Source organism: Nerophis ophidion, linkage group LG08 (assembly GCF_033978795.1).
Source record: "Nerophis ophidion isolate RoL-2023_Sa linkage group LG08, RoL_Noph_v1.0, whole genome shotgun sequence".
Lineage (NCBI taxonomy): Eukaryota > Metazoa > Chordata > Actinopteri > Syngnathiformes > Syngnathidae > Nerophis > Nerophis ophidion.
This window is the reverse complement of record NC_084618.1, coordinates 76,534,510-76,560,872: the sequence shown is the minus strand read 5'-3', so window position 1 is coordinate 76,560,872 and position 26,363 is coordinate 76,534,510. Positions and strand designations below refer to the sequence as shown.

General features: G+C 42.6%; 1 protein-coding gene and 1 long non-coding RNA gene across 3 annotated transcripts in view; both read left to right on the top strand.

The window, feature by feature from the left end:
* Positions 1-17,963, top strand: part of LOC133558395 (disks large homolog 5-like) — a 141,116-nt gene extending 123,153 nt beyond the window's left edge. For both annotated transcript variants that reach the window (XM_061909754.1, XM_061909753.1), the window contains 5 exons: positions 9,673-9,816; positions 12,333-12,460; positions 12,582-12,691; positions 13,165-13,274; positions 17,227-17,963. In XM_061909754.1, the coding sequence (XP_061765738.1) occupies positions 9,673-9,816; positions 12,333-12,460; positions 12,582-12,691; positions 13,165-13,274; positions 17,227-17,330 (596 nt within the window). In that variant the 3' untranslated portion in view covers positions 17,331-17,963. The remainder of the gene's footprint in view (positions 1-9,672; positions 9,817-12,332; positions 12,461-12,581; positions 12,692-13,164; positions 13,275-17,226) is intronic.
* On the top strand, positions 3,742-8,504 carry LOC133558398 (uncharacterized). Its single transcript, XR_009807942.1, has 2 exons — positions 3,742-7,444; positions 7,538-8,504. It is a non-coding gene; the product is annotated as an uncharacterized LOC133558398 (long non-coding RNA).
* Positions 17,964-26,363: the final 8,400 nt, after the last annotated feature.

The following is a 26,363-nucleotide window of genomic DNA, read 5'->3' as shown; positions in this document are numbered from 1 at the left end:
GCGGAAGGCGGGGTACACCCTGGACAAGTCGCCACCTCATCGCAGGGCCAACACAGATAGACAGACTACATTCACACTCACATTCACACATTGCTGGCAGTAAGTCGGACACGTTTCCAGTGAAGGTTGGACTCCGCCAAGGCTGTCCTTTGTCACCGATTCTGTTCATAACTTTTATGGACAGAATTTCTAGGCGCAGTCAAGGCGTTGAGGGGTTCCGGTTTGGTGGCCACGGGATTAGGTCTCTGCTTTTTGCAGATGATGTAGTCCTGATGGCTTCATCTGACTGGGATCTTCAGCTCTCGCTGGATCGGTTCGCAGCCGAGTGTGAAGCGACCGGAATGAGGATCAGCACCTCCAAGTCCGAGTCCATGGTTCTCGCCCGGAAAAGGGTGGAGTGCCATCTCCGGGTTGGGGAGGAGACCCTGCCCCAAGTGGAGGAGTTCAAGTACCTAGGAGTCTTGTTCACGAGTGGGGGAAGAGTGGATCGTGAGATCGACAGGCGGATCGATGCGGCGTCTTCAGTAATGCGGACGTTGTATCGATCCGTTGTGGTGAAGAAGGAGCTGAGCCGGAAGGCAAAGCTCTCAATTTACCGGTCGATCTTCGTTCCCATCCTCACCTATGGTCATGAGCTTTGGGTCATGACCGAAAGGATAAGATCACGGGTACAAGCGGCCCAAATGAGTTTCCTCCGCCGGGTGGCGGGTCTCTCCCTTAGAGATAGGGTGAGAAGCTCTGCCATCCGGGAGGAACTCAAAGTAAAGCCGCTGCTCCTCCACATCGAGAGGAGCCAGATGAGGTGGTTCGGGCATCTGGTCAGGATGCCACCCGAACGCCTCCCTAGGGAGGTGTTTAGGGCACGTCCAGCTGGTAGGAGGCCACGGGGAAGACCCAGGACACGTTGGAAAGACTATGTCTCCCGGCTGGCCTGGGAACGCCTCGGGATCCCCCGGGAAGAGCTAGACGAAGTGGCTGGAGATAGGGAAGTCTGGGCTTCCCTGCTTAGGCTGCTGCCCCCGCGACCCGACCTCGGATAAGCGGAAGATGATGGATGGATGGATGGATGGATTCACACACTAGGGCCAATTTAGTGTTGCCAATCAACCTATCCCCAGGTGCATGTCTTTGGAAGTGGGAGGAAGCCGGAGTACCCGGAGGGAACCCACGCATTCACGGGGAGAACATGCAAACTCCACATAGAAAGATCCCGAGCCTGGATTTGAACCCAGGACTGCAGGAACTTCGTATTGTGAGGCAGACGCACTAACCCCTCTGCCACCCTGAAGCCCACATTCGCAAACAAATAGTCTTAAACAGCTCATTGAAATGAACAATTACAACCAATTCGCCTTTCGTTTGCAAGATGTTTTTTTTCATGCAAATGCAGATACATCACTGACATTTGCCCACATTGCATGCCACCCGACTACCGACTGGACTAGAAAAGGAGTCTGAGTCTGGTTTATTGTTTTAATGTGGATGTGTAAAGTCGTTAAATCGTAAACACGCTGCACGTAAGGTAGTACAATTTTGTATTCACATTTGTAGGTCGCTGGTTCATATCCGGCTCAAAGGACCACAATGTTGTGGAGAGTTATAAAGGACTGTATGGTTCTATAAAGGTAGTCTCATTCGCCCCCGGGGCGTCGGTCAGGACACAATGGACAGGACAGTTCGTTTGGCATATGGCAGTTTACTTGTTTAGTAGGCAGGTTGACAGGCATGGGAGGTTACAATGGATTGGCTGAATGGTACAACACTGTTAAGTATTGGTGGTTCTGCAGTAAACAGATAAGAACATCATAACCAATTAGTATAGAATAACATAGCCTACGTAGTAATAGTACATATCACCTTAGTGCAATAATATATCATGGATACACAATATAGCATATACCAGTAATAATTGGCATTTAGTACACATTAGTTTCACCAGTAAACAGTAAGCCCTGCCATATACACTACAACAGGGGCGCTCACACTTTTTCTGCAGGCGAGCTACTTTTCAATTGACCAAGTCGAAGAGATCTACCTCATTCCTATTTATAATTTATATTTATTTATTTATGAAAGAGACATTTTTGTTAACAAGTTAATGGTGTTTAATGATAATACAAGCATGTTTAACACACATAGATTCCTTTCTTTCATGAAGACAAGAATATAAGTTGGTGTATTACCTGATTCTGATGACTTGCATTGATTGGAATCAGACAGTAATGATGATAACGTCCGCATTTTCAAATGGAGGAAAAAAAAAGTCCTCCTTTCTGTCCAATGCCACATGAAAGTGGTTGGATTTGGCATCTCATTTGTCCAACTTGCATACTCCTTTTTAAACACTTTGTTATGAGAGTAGCATATGTGTGTGGCCCTTTAATGTCTGGCAGCAGGTGAGTGACGTCGGTGAGTGTGCGGGTGGGCAAGCAAGTGAGAAAGCGGTCGCTGAGGGCGGGGGAGAAATACATTGGCATCAAACTCCGTAGCTTGTTAGCTTGTGCACGCTAGCTTTCTGAGACTCTTATTTTGTTAGCACAGGCAGGATGAAACAGGTCTTTTATGGTGAAGACAGGAACTGTGCAGTCGCTCTTTAGAGTTTTGACAGTAGGTACGGAGTCTCTAGAAATAAAATGTGTCTCTCTGCGTCCGCCCTGTTACTGATTTTTTTCTTAAATATGAGCTCGCAGCAGCCAGCGTCATCTCACAAGATCCTCGGGTGCCGAGAATGTCAAACAACTGACGAAAGTGAAGTCTTGGTATGATTGATGATTGCTCATTTTTATGTCTATTTTTTAATGCCTGGCTTGAGATCGACTGACACACCCTCCGAGATCGACCAGTCGATCGCGATCGACGTAATGGGCACCCCTGCACTACAGGATAGCATCACACTAAACACTCAAATAACATCATACCAACATTTAACTGAACTTAAATGACTTAACTAGACCAGAAGGTGTCACTGTACGCTACAGAAGGCACGTAAATGTGCTGTTTGTGACCTGCCGTGCAGGATAAGGTGCTCGCTTACATGTACAAAGGCACAAAATGTCCGAAATGTTCGCTTTGAAGAGATAAAGGACTGGTACATGAAATACATTGTCTAGACCAGGGGTGCCCATTACGTCGATCGCGAGCTACCAGTCGACCGCGGGGGGTGTGTCAGTCGATCTCCAGCCAGGCTTTTAAAAAAAATAGACCTAAAAATGAGTGATCATCAATCTTCACCAAGACGTCACTTAAATGACATTCACGGTACCGGAGGGTCTTGTGAGATGACGCTGGCTGCTGCAAGATCATTATTATGAAAATATGACCCAGAGGAAGGCGAGAAACACTTTTTATTTCAACAGACTCTCACGCCGTACCTTCCGTCAAAACTCTAAAGGCCGACTGCACATTTCCTATCTTCACAATAAAAGCCCTGCTTCATGCTGCCTGCGCTAACTAAATACAGAGTCTCGGAAAACTGGCGTGCACAAGTGATCCCTCAGAAAGCTGGCGTGCACATCACTTGTGCACGCCAGCTTTCCGAGACTCTTATTTTGTTAGCGCAGGCAGCATGAAGCAGGGCTTTTATTGTGAAGATAGGAAATGTGCAGTCGGCCTTTAGAGTTTTGACGGAAGGGACGGCGCGAAAGTCTGTTGAAATAAAAAGTGTTTCTCGCCTTCCTCTCTGTCATTTTTTCATAATAATGAACTGGCAGCAGCCAGCGTCATCTCACAAGACCCTCGGGTGCCGTGAATGTCAATCAAGCAAGCTACGGAATTTGCCGCCAATGTTTTTCTTGTAAAGTGTATGGAAGCTGGATGAATTAGATGCCAAAAACCAACCACTTTCATGTGGTATTGTACAGAAAGGACAACTTTTTTTCTCCTCCATTTGAAAATGTGGGCGTTATCATCATTACTGTCTGATTCCAATCAATGCAAGTCATCAGAATCAGGTAATACACCAACTTATATTCTTGTCTTTGTGAAAGAAAGACATCTATATGTGTTACACATGCTTGTATTATCATTAAACACAATTAACCTGTTTACAAAAATGTCTCTTTCAATTAATTAGCGATCAGCAATCTTCACCAAGACGTCCCTTGATTGACATTCACGGCACCCGAAGGTCTTGTGAGATGACGCTGGCTGCGAGATCAATATTAAGAAAAAATGACAGAGAGGAAGGCGAGAAACACTTTTTATTTTAACAGACTCTCGCACCGTACCTTCCGTCAAAACTCTAAAGGCCGACTGCACATTTCCTATCTTTACAATAAAAGACCTGCTTCATGCTGCCTGCGCTAACAAAATAAGAGTCTCGGAAATCTGGCGTGCACAAGTGATCGCTTGTACACGCTAGATTTCCGAGCATCACTACTGTCTGATTCCAATCAATGCAAGTCATCAGAATCAGGTAATACACCAACATTTATTCTTGTCTTCGTGAAAGAAAGACATCTATATGTGTTACACATGCTTGTATTATCATTAAACACATTTAACTTGTTTACAAAAATGTCTCTTTCATAAATAAATAAATATAAATGATATATATAAATGAGGTAGATCCCAAATTGAAAAGTAGCTCGCCTGCAGAAAAAGTGTGGGCACCCCTGGTCTAGACGCTGTAAACAAGACACGCTGCGCGCCAAACAACTATATAATGAACTTACATTCGTCAGTGACACACCAGGTACCGCAGTGCTATACAATCTTACAAGTTGTAGATATTTATACAGGCAGCAAATGTAAAGGACTGGCATTCACCACTCTGTGCTCTGTTTTGGTTAGAATGAATAAGCGCGCACTAACCCTTCTGCCACCGTGAAGTTCCTGCAGTCCTGGGTTCAAATCCAGGCTCGGGATCTTTCTGTGTGGAGTTTGCATGTTCTCCCCGTGAATGCGTGGGTTCCCTCCGGGTACTCCGGCTTCCTCCCACTTCCAAAAACATGCACCTGGGGATAGGTTGATTGGCAACACTAAATGGTCCCTAGTGTGTGAATGTGAGTGTGAATGTTGTCTGTCTATCTGTGTTGGCCCAGCGATGAGGTGGCGACTTGTCCAGGGTGTGCCCCGCCTTCCGCCCGATTGTAGCTGAGATAGGCGCCAGCGCCCCCCGCGACCCCAAAGGGAATAAGCGGTAGGAAATGGATGGATGGATGGAATAAGCGCGCCCCACAATGCCTTGCGCTCTTAAGGTGGACTGCTCACAATAGTCTCTTAAGGTAGCACAGAGTTTGGGAACCTTTCTAACAGTATTGTAGTTTTTTAAATAGTTTTTGTATACATATTTAGAGTGTCTTTTTGCGGTCCTTCGCCGCATCACGCTTTTAAATATTGCAGCTTCACCACCTGCAGATTTGTGTGGAATTAATATAATTTTTTATTGTAATTTTCGACAACCTAAAAAAGGCCTGAAATAAGCATTTTCGAGGATAAAAATGTCTAAATAAACGTATAAAATTCAACACTAGAATAGTATTCGTCCCTAAAAAAGACCGAACCAATAATAGCGCACAGTTCAGTATCGTAGACACTGAATGGCTCAACCTCAAGCACCATTACTGTATTGGATTAAAAGAGTGTAAAGATGACTAAACTGTGTTTTTTCATGTCTAGAGGGCTTTTATAATGTGAAAAAACTTACTTAGAAGGTTTTCATGCGCAATCCGATAAAATATTAATTTTTATAATTCATGATTAATTTTCAGAACCAATTATTAGCTATAAACTGTATTGTTCAAATTCACTTGTGCCACAAAGTTTTTAATAAGTGAGGGAAAAATAAAACTGGGTATGTCAAAGCATAGGTATATGGCATCACCTTGTGGAATGTTTGAAATGAAAATGCAACAAAAATAAAATTATAGTCAATATTTCATAACACTAATAGCTAGTCCACAAATGCAGTTTCCTAATGAAGCAAACAAAACTCCAGACACGCCTCTTCGTTTTGTATCGTTTACTTATGAACTTAATCATTCAAAACATCAAACAATAATCATGTGGCAGAAAGTTAATGGCATAATAAAGCGAGTGTGTTACAGTAAGAAAAAGTAAGAGTAAGGTCAAAATAGTTTGTGGCTCTATTCCACCATACCTGACTGTCTTTACCCATAATACATTGTGTCCAAACCTTATTACCACACAGATCCTTCCGCCATATATGCAATTAAACAGTTACATATTCTTAACTGTATTAAAGCAGTATAAAATGGTACGTCATCAAATTATTCAGAAAAAAATAATAATTACAAATAAAGTGTACCTTATAATTATTCTAATCATGCAATATATACATTTTCGTATAATGCAAATAAAGTAAATAGTCCCATTTTTGGTGAATAAACATGAAGCACCTCCTTCCATAAAATGTAAATTAACTTAAACAACATTTAGGCTCCTACAACAAGAGTTGCGTTTTTTCACTCAGAAAAAACTGCCTCTAATGTTTTGGAGAGTACTATGAGTCAAATTATCGGTTGAATAATTATCTGGTCGATATTAGGAATTATGACGTAACACGGATAATCTGATAACATAAAAAAAAAACAATCTAAATAATTTTTAAGTGCTCCAATGAGATGATTGCACATAGTAGGTTTGATTGGTTTAATTGACACTTTTATTATTAGATTGCACAGTACAGTACATTTTCCGTACATCCATCCATCCATTTTCTACCGCTTATTCCCTTTTGGGGTCGCGGGGGGCGCTGGCGCCTATCTCAGCTACAGTCGGGCGGAAGGCGGAGTACACCCTGGACAAGTCGCCACCTCATCGCAGGGCCAACACAGATAGACAGACAACATTCACACTCACATTCACACACTAGGGCCAATTTAGTGTTGCCAATCAACCTATCCCCAGGTGCATGTCTTTGGAAGTGGGAGGAAGCCGGAGTACCCGTAGGGAACCCACGCATTCACGGGGAGAACATGCAAACTCCACACAGAAAGATCCCGAGCCTGGATTTGAACCCAGGTCTGCAGGACCTTCGTATTGTGAGGCAGACGCACTAACCCCTCTTCCACCGTGAAGCCGTACAATTGACCACTAAATGGTAACACCCCAATAAGTTTTTCAACTTGTTTAAGTCGGGGTCCACGTTAATCAATTCACGGTAAAGGTGGGTTAGGGTGAACATATCAAGCGCTCCTACTTTGTAGGATGTTCCAAATTTCACATAAAATCAACAGGTCTTAAAGTGTACATAAACTTAGTGTTAGTTGTACTGTTGGTCGGACTTCTCTTCTCATCAGAGGAAGACATTCCGTGGGTTGCCCGAACCAAATGCCCTGCAAACACTCCACAAGGAAAGAAAACAGAACACTTGACTTTGACACGTCAAACCGCCCACTGAAAAAAGAAGCTATTGGTACCTTATTCCGGTTCTAAGGGAACGCAGACCACCTTCAACAAGTCCTCGACGGTTAAATTGCAGGTAGCATTCTTGTTAGTAACTTGGCATCCTGCCGGAAGCACACAAAGTCTGACACTCATTTGAACATTATTGCCGACCTTACCATGCCAACAGCAGACCTTATCAAGCAATGGATGTCGAGCGGGTCTAACATGATACTGTGAAAGTTGAATCCACAATGGATCCAACACAGTCGCGAGAGTCCAGTCCAAAGCGGATCTAACACAGCAGCGAGAGTCCCGTTCACAGCGGAGCCAGCAGGAAACCATCCCAAGCGGAGGCGGATCAGCAGCGCAGAGATGTCCCCAGCCGATACACAGGCAAGCAGTACATGGCCACCGGATCGGACCGGACCCCCTCCACAAGGGAGAGTGGGACATAGAAGAAAAAGAAAAGAAACGGCAGATCAACTGGTCTAAAAAGGGAGTCTATTTAAAGGCTAGAGTATACAAATGAGTTTTAAGGTGAGACTCTCTAAGGTTCTCATAGTCATCCTTGTCACCGACGTCCCACTGGGTGTGAGTTTTCCTTGCCCTTATGTGGGCCTACCGAGGATGTTGTGGTGGTTTGTGCAGCCCTTTGAGACACTAGTGATTTAGGGCTATATAAGTAAACATTGATTGATTGATTGATTGATCAATCAAACATTACAACTCGAGTAGGTCATTTTTTTGCATGTTCTGCATTGCTGCAATAATTATGACATGTTGTTGTAGATTTTTTTCTCATTTTTTATGTTTTAGTAAGTTACCATTTGTTTTATCTTTGGAGTATTTAAATTACTAGTCTTTGCAACTTAAATGTCACAAAATGACAAATATAAAAAGGCTTGGTGCACTTCGAGAGGAGCCGGATGAGATTTTTAGGGCACTTCCAACTGGGAGGAGGCTACGTGGAAGACCAAGGACATGTTGGGGGTATTATTTCTCTCAGCTCGCCTGGGAATGCATTAAGATCCCCCGGGAGGAGTTACTCTAGGTGGCTGGGGAGATTGAAGTGTGGTCTTCTCTGCTTAGGTTACTGCCCCCACAACCCGACCACCGATATGTAGGCTAAGATAGATGGATAAAAGGCATTAAATTCAATCAATCAATCAATCAATGTTTACTTATATAGCCCTAAATCACTAGTGTCTCAAAGGGCTGCACAAACCACCACGACATCCTCGGTAGGCCCACATAAGGGCAAGGAAAACTCACACCCAGTGGGACGTCGGTGACAATAATGATTATGAAAACCTTAGAGAGGAGGAAAGCAATGGATGTCGAGCGGGTCTAACATGATACTGTGAAAGTTCAATCCACAATGGATCCAACACAGTCGCGAGAGTCCAGTCCAAAGCGGGTCCAACTCAGCAGCAAGAGTCCCGTTCACAGCGGAGCCAGCAGGAAACCATCCCAAGCGGAGGCGGATCAGCAGCGCAGAGATGTCGAGGCGGATCAGCAGCGCAGAGATGTCCCCAGCCGATACACAGGCAAGCAGTACATGGCCACCGGATCGGACCGGACCCCCTCCACAGGGGAGAGTGGGACATAGAAGAAAAAGAAAAGAAACAACAGATCAACTGGTCTAAAAAGGGAGTCTATTTAAAGGCTAGAGTATACAAATGAGTTTTAAGGTGAGACTTAAATGCTTCTACTGAGGTGGCATCTCGAATTGTTACCGGGAGGGCATTCCAGAGTACTGGAGCCCGAACGGAAAACGCTCTATAGCCCGCAGACTTTTTTTGGGCTTTGGGAATCACTAACAAGCCGGAGTCCTTTGAACGCAGATTTCTTGCCGGGACATATGGTACAATACAATCGGCAAGATAGGATGGAGCTAGACCGTGTAGTATTTTATACGTAAGTAGTAAATGTGCATGGTTTTAATATGTAGTACGGTTCCTGTGCCGTTTAAGCACTGGCACCGTTTTTAAAGTAAAACAAACAAATAAATAAATAAAATGTAAACAATACCCATCTCTAATCAGGTTCACTGGTTTATGAATGTGGTGTTAGCTCTACCATAGTGGTCAGGACAAATCTACAGGTAGAGCTTGTACTTTCCTACAAACTGCAGTCAAATCTACATTTAGAAAAAATACATATGAGTAAGTTAACGGTATCAGCTTGAAAAAAATAAAATAAAAATCTTGCATACCTATTATAAACAAATCAAGACGACTTCAAGCAATACGTCAGCCTTTAATCTGACTTTGCTTCAAACTATAAGGAAAACAAACTTATTTCTCTTTATTTCTTCTTCAGATGGTGCAGGTCTGTTGTACCAGCGAGTCCAGAAGGTGGAGTGTTTATTCCCCAGACCGGTGCTGATCTTGGGACCGTTGGCCGAGGCCAGTAAGGACATGCTGGTGAACGAGGCTCCCGACAGGTTCTGCCGCTGTTTGCCCGGTGGGATTTTTTTTCCAATCGGCTTCATTTTATAGCGGAAACTAAACGTAATCTTTCTTAGTCGACCTCCGGTTGTTTTCTCTCCTTTGCAAACAATTATCCCCATCAGAATTACAGTGGAACCTCAATTTGCAAGCTTACTGGGTTCTAGAACAGAGTTTGTAAAATGAAAAGTTTGTATAGTGAACCAAATTTGTGCATAAGAAACAATATAAACATCCTTGTCTTGAGAAAAGTTCATATTTTAGTTAAGGTTTGTGCACTTTGAGCACAACAAAGTGCTATACAGTACTGTGTATCAAACAAACATAACACGGAGGTGATATTTCAGCTGTTGCTTTATTAACAAGCCAACACAACAAAGAACGGCTCTGCCAACACGCGCACATACAGAGAAGTCCCTTTGGTGCCCTAACAAACAATCAGAAATCACAAAAATCCTTAAATTTGACAACCCTATAACAATTTCAAAAAGTAAAATCCACACAAAGTAAATGAGTTGAGTTGAGTTTGAGTTTATTTCAAACATGCAAGCATACAACATGATACATCACATTTTCCAGTTTCTCTTTTCAACATGTTCAAAAAGGAGTAGGAAGAAGCAGAGCTTATTAAATCCTACCCCTTTTCTTTTACATAAAAGTTGCTAAAACTTTTGTTCACTTCCTGTTCAATCAATCAATCAATGTTTACTTATATAGCCCTAAATCACTAGTGTCTCAAAGGGCTGCACAAACCACCACGACATCCTCGGTAGGCCCACATAAGGGCAAGGAAAACTCACACCCAGTGGGACATTGGTGACAGACCTAACCTCGATCCTGACCTCATGGTAAATTACCGACCGGTGTCTCACCTTCCCTTTATTTCAAAAATCCTTGAAAAAATTGTTGCGGAGCAGTTAAATGAACACTTAGCGTCTAACAATCTATGTGAAACCTTTCAATCCGGTTTCAGGGCAAATCACTCCACGGAGACAGCCCTCGCAAAAATGACTAATGATCTATTGCTAACGATGGATTCTGATGCGTCATCTATGTTGCTGCCCCTCGATCTTAGCGCTGCTTTCGATACCGTCGATCATAATATTTTATTAGAACGTATCAAAACACGAATTGGTATGTCAGACTTAGCCCTGTCTTGGTTTAACTCTTATCTTACTGATAGGATGCAGTGTGTCTCCCATAACAATGTGACCTCGGACTACGTTAAGGTAACGTGTGGAGTTCCCCAGGGTTCGGTCCTTGGCCCTGCACTCTTCAGCATCTACATGCTGCCGCTAGGTGACATCATACGCAAATACGGTATTAGCTTTCACTGTTATGCTGATGACACCCAACTCTACATGCCACTAAAGCTGATCAACACGCCGGATTGTAGTCAGCTGGAGGCGTGTCTTAATGAAATTAAACAATGGATGTCCGCTAACTTTCTGCAACTCAACGCCAAAAAAACAGAAATGCTGATTATCGGTCCTGCTAGACACCGAACTCTATTTAATAATACAACTCTAACATTTGACAACCAAACAATTAAACAAGGCGACACGGTAAAGAATCTGGGTATTATCTTCGACCCAACTCTCTCCTTTGAGGCACACATTAAAAGCGTTACTAAAACGGCCTTCTTTCATCTCCGTAACATCGCTAAAATTCGCTCCATTTTGTCCACTAAAGACGCCGAAAATCATTATCCATGCGTTTGTTACGTCTCGTCTCGATTACTGTAACGTATTATTTTCGGGTCTCCCCATGTCTAGCATTAAAAGATTACTAGGTCCATCAGTGCTAAATATTATAAACTTATCACTCTCAATGTATTCACAATGAACATCGCCAGAGGTCCTGCTCAGTGACCTTGTGGTTAGAGTGTCCGCCCTGAGACTGGAAGGTCGTGAGTTCAAACCCCGGCCGAGTCATACCAAAGACTATAAAAATGGTACTGATTGCTTCCCTGCTGGCCAGTCAGCATCAAGGGTTGGAATTGGGGGTTAAATCACCAAAATGATTCCCGAGCGTGGCCACCGCTGCTGCTCACTGCTCCCCTCACCTCCCAGGAGGTGAACATGGGGATGGGTCAAATGCAGAGGATAATTTCACCACACCTAGTGGGTATGTGACTGTCATTGGGACTTTAACTTTTATCTCGTGAGCTGCTCCTCTCTCTCCTCTTGTGAGCCAGAGGGATAGAAGGGAGGTAGTGGGGAGAAGGGGACGTGTGCGTTGGAAGAGGTGCCGCTGAACGAGAGGTAGTCTTCTCCTCCGCTATGGCATTTTTTTTTTTTTTTTTTACAGAAAAGTCTGTTCTCATCACAACTAAAAACTTGCTGATGTACAAAGCATTCGCACACGGAGTGGCTTATTTGGTGTGATCCAAAAGCTCGTAAACCGAAAAGTTTGCAAATTGAGTGGTTGATAAATCAAGGTTTGCACTGTATGAACAATAGAAGTCATTTGTAGTCAACAGTTTTTGATGAAGGCATTTTCCTCATTCCCTCAAATGCATTTCCCTGGCAGAGATCATGAAGGCGTCTCAGCAGGCCATCGAGCGCGGCGTGAAGGACTGCGTGTTCATCGACTTCAAGCGACGCAGCGGCCACTTCGACGTGACGGCGGTGGCGTCCATCAAGGAGATCATGGAGAAGGTGGCCTGCATTGTCCTCCACGCACATTCAGAAACGCACTATCCTTATCTCTTATCGCGTTTACCTGTTTCTGTCTTCACATCCATCCCCCATCCTCTCTCGTGGTCACGTTGCCTGGCAGGACTCTCACTGCTTGCTTGACATTGCCCCTCACGCCATCGAACGCCTTCACAGCGTTCACATCTACCCAATCGTCATATTCATTCGCTACAAAAACGCCAAGCAGATAAAGTGAGTACATCCATGCCTTTTTTTTATGTTTTTTTTGTGGTTGTTTGTGAATTACGGCTGACAATGGCGGTCACATGACAACGCGGATCATAAACCGTGCGATCTCCTGCCCACCTGCTTCCGTTTTCCAACGGATGATTGCGGGATCTCAAAGTTCACACGCACGCGCGTCCACGCCCACTCTCGTCTGCGAAATAACAACATGGAGGAGATTGATTCCCCGCTAAGCCTTCCACTTTCATCAGCTGAGTGCCAGCTGTCCGGGGAAATCCCAACGAGGCCTCGCGCTCCTCCTGCTCCACGGCGTGGGCGGACATCCTCTAAACCTACCGGGAGTGTCCCGGAAGTGGCTGAGGTTTTGGCTCGGAACAGCCAGTGGATCAAGGCCCAGCGGTCACATGTTAACTAAGCTGCTTCATTTTTGCAGCCAATGAGGGATTAATGGCGACTGGGTTTTTCTCCTGTCTCCTCAGAGAGCAGAAGGACCCTCAGTACCTGCGGGATAAGCTCTCCCAGAAGCTCTCCAAGGAGCAGTTTGAGTCGGCCCAGAAGACCGAGCAGGACTACAGTCGCTTTTTCACAGGTGAGCCGAAACCAGGGCAAAAGAAAGTACAGCATAACTAAAACCTCAATTGTCCAAAATCCAATTATGTCATTTACTAATCAAGCAATGTGTTAATCTACCAGTGGCGGGCCGTGCGTTTCCCACCTAGGCCTTCAGTGATGTCCAACTTCAATGATTATCTCTCAAAATATCATTTATGTCACCACATGACCATTGCTGGAGAAATACGAAACACATTTACTCACTACTAGGGCATTGAATCACCACCAACAGTGAAAATATCAGGTTATTTTCTGGCACATTTTAAAAATCAATAAACCCGCATCAGCAATTAAAACATACCTTATGTGGTAATGTCGAAATTAAAATGGCAAAAAACATTAAACGTGAAAAAAATAAAGAAATAAAATATCTGAACTCACAATCTGTAGAACCCATTCGAGCTTCCGGGGTTGACTGACATTGTCTCACAAGATGTAGTTTCTCTTTAAATATCCTTCTTGAAAATGGCCTTGCAGATATATGTACCGTATTGTCCACACTATAAGGCGCATCTTCAATGAATGGCCTATTTCAAAACTTTGTTCATATATACAGTGAAGTAGTGAAGTGAAGTATATTTATATAGCACTTTTCTCTAGTGACTCAAAGCGCTTTACATAGTGAAACCCAATATCTAAGTTACATTTAAACCAGTGTGGGTGGCACTGGGAGCAGGTGGGTAAAGTGTCTTGCCCAAGGACACAACGGCGGTGACTAGGATGGCGGAAGCGGGAATGGAACCTGCAACCCTCAAGTTGCTGGCACGACTGCTCTACCAACCGAGCTATACCGCCCCACAGTAAGGCGCACGGCATTATAAGGCGCATAGAATAGATGCTACAGCAGAGGCTGGGGTTATTTTATGCATCCTTTAGATCAGTGGTTCTTAACCTGGGTTCGATCGAACCCTAGGGGTTCGGTGAGTCGGCCTCAGGGGTTCGGCAGAAGTGTAAATAAAAACTTCTACCTATCGGTGTATTACGGATACGGCAACAGCAGAAGTCAGGTGTGTAATTTGTTGTGAGTTTATGCACTGTGTTGTTTTGATGTTCATGCACGGTTCGTTTTGTAAAAAAAACAATGGAAACACTTAAGTATGGGGAACATATTCACCTTTAATTAGTTGCTTATTAACATGCAAATTAGTAACATATTGGCTCTTAACTAGTCATTATTAAGTACTTATTAAGGCCTTATGGCCTTATTATAACCCTAAACCTCTAACCCTGGCCCTAACCCTTTTAAAATAAGTCTTTTGAGTTCTTTCCATCTAAACTCTGACCAAAGCCGTTCTCCTTCAAAGTCAGAACAATTACGGCTGCAAATTACACCCTCGCTTGGGCCGTCCCGTTTTGCAAGAGTCTGTTTGATAGGCGAGGTCCATGCTTTCCTCATATTGCCATCATTTGGAAACGTATGCAGGCTGACCCCTTCTTTAGTTGTATTACTACAACAGCATCTGGCAGCCATATTTGATCATTCCTTCAAATTATGCAGAAAAATAATGCATAAACAAACGCATACCACGTACAATTAAATTGCCTCCAGTTTTCTGCAGGTGACGTCAGCAGGCTGATGCAGGCCTGCCCACATTTTGAGTTGGCTGCGATGGTGGGGGAGGATGCCGGACAGACCTGGCAGGCCCAAACGCATTGTGAGGGTCTGCTGGGTACGTCTGGCAGAGTCTCCTGTCAGAGAGAGTTTCAATTCCCACCTCCGGAAGAACTTTGAACATGTCACGAGGGAGGTGCGGTACATTGAGTCCGAGTGGACCATGTTCCGCACCTCTATTGTCGAGGCGGCTGATTGGAGCTGTGGCCGCAAGGTAGTTGGTGACTGTCGGTGAGGGATGCCGTCAAGCTGAAGAAAGAGTCCCATCGGGTTCTTTTGGCTCATAGGACTCCGTAGGCAGCGGACAGGTGCCGACAAGCCAAACGGTGTGCAGCTTCAGCGGTTGCGGAGACAAAAACTCGGACATGGGAGGAGTTCGGGGAAGCCATGGAAAACGACTTCCGGACGTCTTCGAAGCGATTCTGGACCACCATCCGCCCCATCAGGAAGGGGAAGCAGTGCACTGTCAACACCGTGTATGGTGCAGGTGGTGTTTTGCTGACTTCGACTGCGGACGTTGTGAATCGGTGGAGGGAATACTTCGAAGACCTCCTCAATCCCACCAACACGTCTTCCTATGAGGAAGCAGTGCCTGGGGAATCTGTGATGGGCTCTCCTATTTCTGGGGCTGAGGTTGCTGAGGTACTTAAAAAGCTCCTTGGCGGCAAGGCCCCAGGGGTGGATTAGATCCACCCGGAGTTCCTTAAGGCTCTGGATGCTGTGGGGCTGTCTTGGTTGACAAGACTCTGCAGCATCGCGTGGACATCGGGGGCGGTGCCTCTGGATTGGCAGACTGGGGTGGTGGTCCCTCTCTTTAAGAAGGAGGACCGGAGGGTGTGTTCCAACTATCGTGGGATCACACTCCTCAGCCTTCCCGGTAAGGTTTATTCAGGTGTACTGGAGAGGAGGCTCCACCGGATAGTCGAACATCCGATGCAGGAGGAACAGTGTGGTTTTCGTCCTGGTCGTTGAACTGTGGACCAGCTCTATACCCTCGGCAGGGGTCTTGAGGGTGCATGGGAGTTTGCCCAACCAGTCTACATGTGCTTTGTGGACTTGGAGAAGGCATTCGACCGTGTCCCTCGGGAAGTCCTGTGGGGAGTGCTCAGAGAGTATGGGGTATCGGACTGTCTGATTGTGGCGGTCCGTTCCCTGTATGATCAGTGCCAGAGCTTGGTCCGCATTGCCACTAGTAAGTCGGACACGTTTCCTGTGAGGGTTGGACTCCGCCAAGGCTGTCCTCTGTCAGCGATTCTGTTCATAACTTTTATGGACAGAATTTGTAGGCGCAGTCAAGGCGTTGAGGGGATCCAGTTTGGTGACCGCAGGATTAGGTCTCTGCTTTTTGCAGATGATGTGGTCCTGATGGCTTCATCTGGTTGGGATCTTCAGCTATAACTGGATCGGTTCGTAGCCGAGTGTGAAGCTCCTCCAAGTCCGAGTCCATGGTTCTCGCCCGGAAAAGGGTGGAGTGCCATCTCCGGGTTGGGGAGGAGACCCTGCCCCAAGTGGAGGAGTTCAAGTACCTAGGAGTCTTGTTCACGAGTGAGGGAAGAGTGGATCGTGAGATCGACAGGCGGATCGGTGCGGCGTCTTCAGTAATGCGGACGCTGTATCAATCCGTTGTGGTGAAGGAGGAGCTGAGCCGGAAGGCAAAGCTCTCCTTTTACTGGTCGATCTACGTTCCCCTCCTCACCTATGGTCATGAGCTTTGGGTCATGACCAATAGGACAAAATCACGGGTACAAGCGGCCGAAATGAGTTTCCCCCACCGGGTGGCGGGGCTCTCCCTTAGAGATAGGGTGAGAAGCTCTGCCATCCGGGAGGAACTCAAAGTAAAGCCGCTGCTCCTTCACATCGAGAGGAGCCAGATGAGGTGGTTCGGGCATCTGGTCAGGATGCCACCCGAACGCCATAGTGACATAGTGCTGTATTTTGCTTCTTTATTTCTTTTTTTCAACCAAAAATGCTTTGCTCTGATTAGGGGGTACTTGAATTAAAAAAATGTTCACAGGGGGTACATCACTGAAAAAAGGTTGAGAACCACTGATCTAGTGGACAAATTTAAAATAGCATTTATCATTACAGCTCATTTTTATGCATTGCAAACTAATCTGGCGGGCTGGATAAAACCTGCTCGCGGGTCTAATTTGGCCATGCGCTACAATTTAAAAGATCCCTAACAATATTGACTTTTTAATAGTGTAATCAAAATTCATTTCGACTACAAAAATGTTGAATTTTGATGAATTATAACCCCACTTTGCATTCATACTGATCACTATGTCCCCCCCCCCGACCCCCTTTCTTTCTGCAGCCGTTGTCCAAGGAGGCAGCGTCTCCTTCATTTGCACTCAGATCGCCGCCATTGTCGAGCAGGAACAGAATAAAGTTGTTTGGATCCCGGACGGGCAGCCGTAAAAAAATTACAACAATTGGACACAAACTCGCAGTCTATTTATGGGATGCGTCAAAATACCAGTAAACTCTTGTAAGTTCCACTCTAAGCCAGCACTGATGATCATGTCATATGCACACTATCCAATAGTGATGTACTGTACTACATAGTTGTTTACACTAGTATTTAATACTACTTGAATGAATGGTTTTCTATCTCTAAGTAGCACTCCTTTATAAAAACACACTTTGGACCACCATGCAAGCAGACATCAGCGCTCTACTATTTATGTATATTTTACCAAATCATTTTTCAATTATTGCTGGTATTTAATTGTTTATTTTCGTCTGAATTCTTTGCGTCCTGCCTTTTTTTCTTTTAGTGTTTTCCGCTCTTTATCATTTCAGTCATCACGCCGTGCCAAGCTTTTCTAATATTTATTATTCAGCACCATTAAAGCTTCACAGCGGTTTGCGTGTTCTACTTAAATTGCCAATTTTTATTTTATTTTATTTTAGTTTTCCTAAAGAAAAGGGATGTTTTTACTTGTGGTTCATGGTTGGTTATATTTTAACGCATCTTCAACATTTCATCTTCTGAAAGCATTTGTCAGAGTGAAAATCCTACAATGATTAAAAAGGGTACGAATAATGGAATGCAAGTTGTTGTCGTTTTATTTTCCACGGTCGCAGAATATAGCGCTTTGATACATTTTGTGCTTTAAAGATGCTAAAACCTATCCAATGTATTTCAATATATGCTAAACCAGGTCAATACAAAACAAGAAATTTGCCCCTCAGGCTGGACTTTGGACACTCCTTACACAAAGAATCATCTAAAAATATTCTACTACAGCGATTAATAGGATTTAGTTCAAATTGCCGTGTAGCTCGTATAAAAATGCTTCTTTATACATTTCTAGGCTAGCACAAAAAGTAATGCCATGGTAAAAAGAACAGGTGTATTTTTCTTGGAAAAGTCTAAAACCTTACAACTACTACTACTATAGGCATTTAGTAGGAAATAGTACAACAATTAAAATGATGTAGTTGATGGAAAAGTGACAGTTTAGATATAAATGTAAGTGTTTTTTCCTGGAAAAGTCTTAAAACCTCACAACTGCTCGGGAAATTTTGTCGGATTAAATACAAAAAGTAATGTCTGGAAAAAACAAAAATGTACACTATTACAGGCATTTAGTGTGAAATAGTATAAAAAGTATCGCCATGTACAAACCCAGAAACCAGTGAAGTTGGCATGTTGTGTAAATGGTAAATAAAAACAGAATACAATGGTTTGCAAATCCTTTTCAACCTATATTCAATTGAATAGACTGCAAAGACAAGCTATTTAATGTTTGAACTGGAAAACTTATGTTTTGAAAGTACTAGCTCATTTTGAATTTGATGCCTGTTTCAAAAAAGCTGGCACAAGTGGCAAAAAAGACTGAGAAAGTTGAGGGATGCTCATCAAACACTTATTTGGACCATCCCACAGGTGAACAGGCTAATTTGGAACAGGTGGGTACCATGATTGGGTATAAAAGTAGCTTCCATGAAATGCTCAGTCATTCACAAACAAGGATGGGGCGAGGGTCACCACTTTGTGAACAAATGCGTGATCAAATCGTCGAACAGCTTAAGAACAACATTTTTTAACGATCTATTGCAAAGAATTTAAGGATTTCACCATCTACGGTCTGTAACATAATCAAAACGTTCAGAGAATCGGGAGAAATCACTTCACGTAAGCGATAATATTACGGACCTTTGACCCCTCAGGCGGTACTGCATCAAAAAACAACATCAGTATGTAAAGGATATCACCACATGGGCTCAGGAACACTTCAGAAAACCACTGTCAGTAACTGACAATACGTCAATACGTCTGTAAGTTCAAGTTAAAACTCTACTATGCAAAGAGAAAGCCATTTATCAACAACACCCAGAAACGAGTGTTGTTAAAAGGAAAGTCTATGTAGCCGTGGTAAAAATGTCCCTGAGACAACTTTTTTGCAATGTGTTTCTGCCATAAATTTTAAGTCAGTGATTATTTGCAAAAAAAAAAAAAAAAAAGTTTCTTAGTCTGATCATTAAATATCTTGTATTTGCATTCTATTCAATTGAATATAAGTCGGAAAGGATTTTCAAATCAATGTATTCCGTTTTTATTTACGAATTACAAAACATGCCAATTTCATTGGTTTTTGGTTTTTTATTACTGCAAGTGTAAAAGTGACAAGACACATTTCTGAGCATTTAGTTTTTTCCCGGAAATGTCTAAAAACTCTACACAAATTTAGTAGGATTTATGATTTTTACTGAAATTTGTGTCACTGCTACTTTCACATAAACGTAGTAGGATTGAGTACATGATGTAATACCCTGTCATTTGTGGAAAAGCGATAGTTTAGAGTAATTGGTTGTTCTGGAAAAGTCTAGAAACGTGTAATTCTAGAGGAATTAAGTAGGATCTAGGACAACACACACTGTCATGTATTTCATTGAAAAGTGACAAAACTAAAAAATTGTATTATATTTTTTGCTGGAAATGTCTAAAAACGCAATTGCTACAGAAATGTAGGATTTATGAATTTTTAATGGAAAAGCTGACAAATTACAGAAAAGTGTCACTACGTCTACAGAAATGTGGGATTTAGTACAAAAACTAATGTTATGTCGGTCGTTCAAAAGCAACATTTTAGACTATTTCTTTGTCCTGGAAGAACTAAGCAAGGATTCAATTGCTACTGCTATTAAATTTAGTCGGGTTTTTATAGAAAAGTGACAAGTGTTTGTATTTCCAGGAAGTTTCAAAAAACGGTCACAATACAAATTTAGTAGGAAGAAATAGAAAAGGAAATGCTATATAATTATATGAAAAGTCACAAAAGTGCCCTTTTCCTGGAAAATACTAAGAACTTTGTTACAAAAACTATTGCCGTGCAGTTAATGCAAACATTGTCAAGACAAAAAAAAAAAATAGCAATTCATTTTTCCTGTAAATGTATAAAAACTGAAATGTTGTAGGATTTTTTAATGTTTTTTTTTAAAGAAAAAAAAAAGTATCGAGCATATTGTAGTCCCTGAAAAACTATCACTATTACTTCCACAGAAATAGGATTTAGTACAAAAAGTAATGTCATATAATTCATGGAAAAGCAACATTTTAGAGAGTTTGTTTGTCCTGGAAAAGTCTAAACTAATTTACAATTTCTAAAGAAATTGAGTTGGATTTAGTACAACATGTAGTTAATAGAAAAGTAAAACAATAGGCAAAAACTTTGTGTTTAGCTTTTGTTGGAAAGGTCTAAAAACTAATTGGAAATTTAGTAGAATTTTTTACGTGCATAGAAAAAGAAAACATTTTCATGGATAAAATGTGTTTACAATACATAGATGGAATATAATTAATGTTTAAATGAAAAAGTGACGTTAAGTAATGTTTTTTCTTGTAAACCTCACTAATACTGCATAAATGTACAATTCAGTAAAAAGAAGTGATGCCATGTTCGTGGAAAACTGACATTTTGGTGTGTTTGGTTGTCCTGGAAAAGTCTAAAAAATCCTTTTACGACAGCTGCAGAAATTTAGTATGATTTACTAAAACAAATATTGCCATATAGTTCATGGAAAAGTGGCAGTTAAGACAGAAATTGGTTTTGTTTTGAAGTGTATTTCTGGTCTTGTCATCCTCATCCGGAGAGAAGGGCGACACTGCAGTGTGGTTGGATCAAAAGAGACGTCGGAGATGCTTTACTGAACCAAAAATTGCTTTATTACAAGCGAGTGTCATTATACAGGACCGCACTTCCCTGGAGGAGGTCAGGTCAAAAAAATGAGAGAGATGTTCCTGTGTAAGTGTCTGGAAAAACAACAGCTTTAAGTCATAACTCAAATGTTGGCATTGAGCTAGACGGGTAGTCTTTTCTCAAGAATATGGTTATCACTTTTGCATTCCGAAGTCCCAATTAGGGCCTCTTTTTTACGAGATGTGATCCAATCCACCTGCGAAAGTATTACTAAGGGGCCTAATCTTAATATGTGCTCAAACTGAAATTCCACTGTTTAATTAAACTTGGTGGTTCGCTTTCTCCAAGGTGATTATAAGCATTCACCATATGTACAACATAATATGAGTTAATTAATTCACTTCATTTTTTTTCTGGACAAATCTAAAGAAAAAAAAAATCACTATTGCGCACACATCCAGTGTTTCGCTATTTTTAACATGCATAACAAGAAATACAGAAATTTGCGAAAATAAATAAAGAGGAGAATCGTCTTCCATTAAATGTTTGACAGGCCTCAATGTTGGCAATGTCCCAAAATCTGGCTGAAAACACGTATTTAATTGTGCATATGTCAAGTAAAACTATGTTTATCTATCCTTTGATTTGAATTTGTTTTATTGTCAGGTTCAAACACTGATATCCATCAAACAAGACAAAAGGCAAGGAATCATACAGAGACAGAATTCAATTTAGACTCAGATCTGAGGAGAGACATGGCCACTGTACTCTCTGTACAGTCCTGCACCACGCTCTGACGAAAAAGGTTTACGTCTCTTTTATTTAGATATTCAATGTTTACGCAACAACACGTCACAACAGAAATGGGGAGTATGTAAACAGTCAATGTTTTCGGTCACATTGAAGACAAAAGAAGATGATGCCTCGGGCTTGGGCTCGTCCTGGATTCAGCTTCGTCAGGTCTTTGAGGACAATAGATAACCCCCCCCGTCTCGTTCCAACGCACACGGCGGTATCTTCCAAGACTTTGCTCGGTGAAACAAAGACAGCTCTCATCTGTTCACTGGAAACTCAGAGAGCAGAACGTTTTTTTGATAATTTACATACCATTTTTCTGACATTTATGATAATATTTTATGATTTCAATTTAGATTAGTTGTATGATCATTTTATTTTGCCTTGCCTTACCTCGGGTTTCAACAACACCCAAATTAGGCTTGATCCAAACCACCTCATACTTGACAATCCTGTCTGTATAGTAAAAAGGTATTTATTTGCCAATACAAATGTGACAAGTCATGACCCAAAGCTCATGACCATAGGTGAGGATGGGAACGTAGATCGACCGGTAAATTGAGAGCTTTGCCTTCCGGCTCAGCTCCTTCTTCACCACAACGGATCGGTACAACGTCCGCATTACTGAAGACGCCGCACCGATCCGCCTGTTGGGAAGAGCTAGACGAAGTGGCTGGGGAGAGGGAAGTCTGGGTTTCCCTGCTTAGGCTGTTGCCCCCGCGACCCGACCTCGGATAAGCGGAAGATGATGGAAATGTGACAAGTCTGCATAATAGAGTAGAGAGAGAGAGAGAGAGAGAGTAATGTAAACATCTCTCCCTGGATGTGTGTGGGAGTGGGGGTGGGTTGTTTTCTTATATTTGCTTTGTTTTGTTTTTCCCCTGTTTATGTTTTGACTGTTTTTTTGGGAAAATAATTAATAAAAAATATACATTAAGCATCATAAAGTAGGAACTTTTCAAGTGCAAAATGTAAAAAAAACATTTTATAGGATTTTGTCCTGTGTGTACCTTACCTCTCACCCCTGAAAGGCTCCAGCACTAATTAGAAGCTGGGTAGAACAGTGGTTCTCAAATGGGGGTACGCGTACCCCTGGGGGTACTTGAAGGTATGCCAAGGGGTACGTGAGATTTTTAAAAATAATTCTAAAAATAGCAACAATTCCAAAATCCTTCATAAATATATTTATTGAATAATACTTCAACAAAATATGAATGTAAGTTCATAAACTGTGAAAAGAAATGCAACAATACAACAAAGACTCCGGCTTATTAGTGATTCCTAGAGCCCAAAAAAAGTCTGCGGGCTATAGAGCGTTTTCCGTTCGGGCTCCAGTACTCTGGAATGCCCTCCCGGTAACAGTTCGAGATGCTACCTCAGTAGAAGCATTTAAGTCTCACCTTAAAACTCATCTGTATACTCTAGCCTTTAAATAGACTCCCTTTTTAGACCAGTTGATCTGCCGCTTCTTTTCTTTCTCCTATGTCCCCCCCTCCCTTGTGGAGGGGGTCCGGTCCGATGACCATGGATGAAGTACTGGGTGTCCAGAGTAGAGACCCAGGATGGACCGCTCGCCTGTATCGGTTGGGGACATCTCTACGCTGCTGATCCGCCTCCGCTTGAGATGGTCTCCTGTGGACGGGACTCTCGCTGCTGTCTTGGATCCGCTTGAACTGAACTCTCGCGGCTGTGTTGGAGCCACTATGGATTGAACTTTCACAGTATCATGTTAGACCCGCTCGACATCCATTGCTTTCGGTCCCCTAGAGGGGGGGGGGTTGCCCACATCTGAGGTCCTCTCCAAGGTTTCTCATAGTCAGCATTGTCACTGGCGTCCCACTGGATGTGAATTCTCCCTGCCCACTGGGTGTGAGTTTTCCTTGCCCTTTTGTGGGTTCTTCCGAGGATGTTGTAGTCGTAATGATTTGTGCAGCCCTTTGAGACATTTGTGATTTGGGGCTATATAAATAAACATTGATTGATTGATTGAATATTCAGTGTTGACAGCTAGATTTTTTTTTGTGGACATGTTCCATAAATATTGATGTTAAAGATTTCTTTTTTGTGAAGAAATGTTTAGAATTAAGTTGATGGATCCAGGGGCGTCACTAGACCTAATATTGGGGCACACCTGGGGCACAAATAATTCATGTGAGCGTGCAAAGCGCGCAAGCAAAAATATTTTTAGCACTTATTTATCATAAAAAATACATAAATAGTGTTTTAAACTATGAAATCATATCAGATGAAGTTGTATTGACCTTTGATGAACCACCTGAAATTAACTCATGCATTTGACCTACTTGTGCACTTTTTTTACTCCAGACTTCTAAACTGCTGCTGGTAAAAGCAAAAAGGAAGAACAATGATTTTTTTTGAAATATATATTGCAGTAATCATCTGCAAATTTAACATCTACAAAAGTGAAACAAAAAATAAAGCACCCCTACATCTCTGGGTTCTTTTATATAATTTTCACCACTGTGTTACATGGCCTTTCCTTTTAACAACACTCAGTAACCATTTGCGAACTGAGGAGACACATTTTTGAAGTAGAATTATTTCCCATTCTAGCTTGATGTACAGCTTAAGTTGTTCAACAGAGGTATTTTTGGCTTCATAATGTGCCACAAAGCCAGTCTAGTACCCGCAGTCTTTTACTATGAAGCCACGCTGTTGTAACACATGGCTTGGCATTGCCTTGCTGAAATAAGCAGGGGCGTCCATGATGGCAACAGACAATCCGCTTTGGACTGGAGTCTTGCGACTGTGTTGGATCCATTATGGATTGAACTTTCACAGTATCATGTTAGACCCGCTCGACATCCATTGCTTTCCTCCTCTCCAAGGTTCTCATAGTCATTATTGTCACCGACGTCCCACTGGGTGTGAGTTTTCCTTGCCCTTATGTGGGCCTACCGAGGATGTCGTGGTGGTTTGTGCAGCCCTTTGAGACACTAGTGATTTAGGGCTATATAAGTAAACATTGATTGATTGATTGATATTTAATTTCCAATGTAGCTAATCCTATTTCAGATACACAAAACTATAAAATATACACAAAACAATAAAGCCACAGTAGTAGAATAAATGAACAACTGTTGTGTGTCTGTTCAGGGAATCATTTTCTGAGAAGTAAACTGTAAAGTCTCCTTTTCATTTTTGCAAAGTGGTCAATCACTCTGGACGGACATGGAAATATTACAGTAACTGTTATACAGTTGACAAAGTGGTTCCCAACTGCTGGGTCGTGACATAAAAGTGGATCGTGTGTCATTTTCAGTGAGTCGCATGAAAAAAAAAAAGTTTAGGGAGAAAAAAAATCAAATTGTTGCAATAAAACCAGATTATTTTAGCCTTTTTTCTAGTGAGTATTTTAGCAAAAGGCAAAGCGACTAACAAGTTGGAGGAGGACTCAGGACAGACATGGAAATATATTAAAAAAAAATCTAAATGGGGCGACAAAACCCGATATTTTCAGCCATCTTTCTGAAAACAAATACAGAAAGGTTACTATTTTTTCTGGAAACAAAACCAGATGCTTTAGCTGTAGCCATTTTTCTGGCGACAAAACAAGATTATTCTAGTCAAAGTCACACCGATTAACAAGACAAGTCTACTGTGCTATTTTTCTGTGAAATAAACTTGAATGATTTAAAAATTTGGCTCACGACTTGATCATATGGAAAAATGTTTTTCTTCCTGAACATAAAGCATTTGAGAAGCACTCAACTCACACATGCTGACTCCAAATCCTCATTGATGCAGAAGCAGCAGACAATAACCAACATGATGTTTCATGTTCATTGGAAATTCCCCCGACAGCTCGTACAGCAAATGAATGTTTGTCTTGATACAAGGAATAACGTTAGCTAACTTAGCATCAACTTAAGACAATGATGTTGCCTAGCTAGCGAGGACTTCACTTACATCTCTCATTCCTGCTGCAGGACAATAACTTTCTTAAATCCATCTAGGAGTTACAGTTTGAGTCAAATCAAAATCAAAATAATGTCCATCCATCCATCCATCATCTTCTGCTTATCCGAGGTCGGGTCGCGGGGGCAGCAGCCTAAGCAGGGAAGCCCAGACTTCCCTCTCCCCAGCCACTTCGTCTAGCTCTTCCCGGGGGATCCCGAGGCGTTCCCAGGCCAGCCGGGAGACATAGTCTTCCCAACGTGTCCTGGGTCTTCCCCGTGGCCTCCTACCGGTTGGACGTGCCCTAAACACCTCCCTAGGGAGGCGTTCGGGTGGCATCCTGACCAGATGCCCGAACCACCTCATCTGGCTCCTCTCCATGTGAAGGAGCAGCGGCTTTACTTTGAGTTCCTCCCGGATGGCAGAACTTCTCACCCTATCTCTAAGGGAGAGACCCAAACTCATTTGGGCCGCTTGTACCCGTGATTTTATACTTTCAGTCATGAACCAAAGCTCATGACCATAGGTGAGGATGGGAACGTAGATCGACCGGTAAATTGAGAGCTTTGCCTTCCGGCTCAGCTCCTTCTTC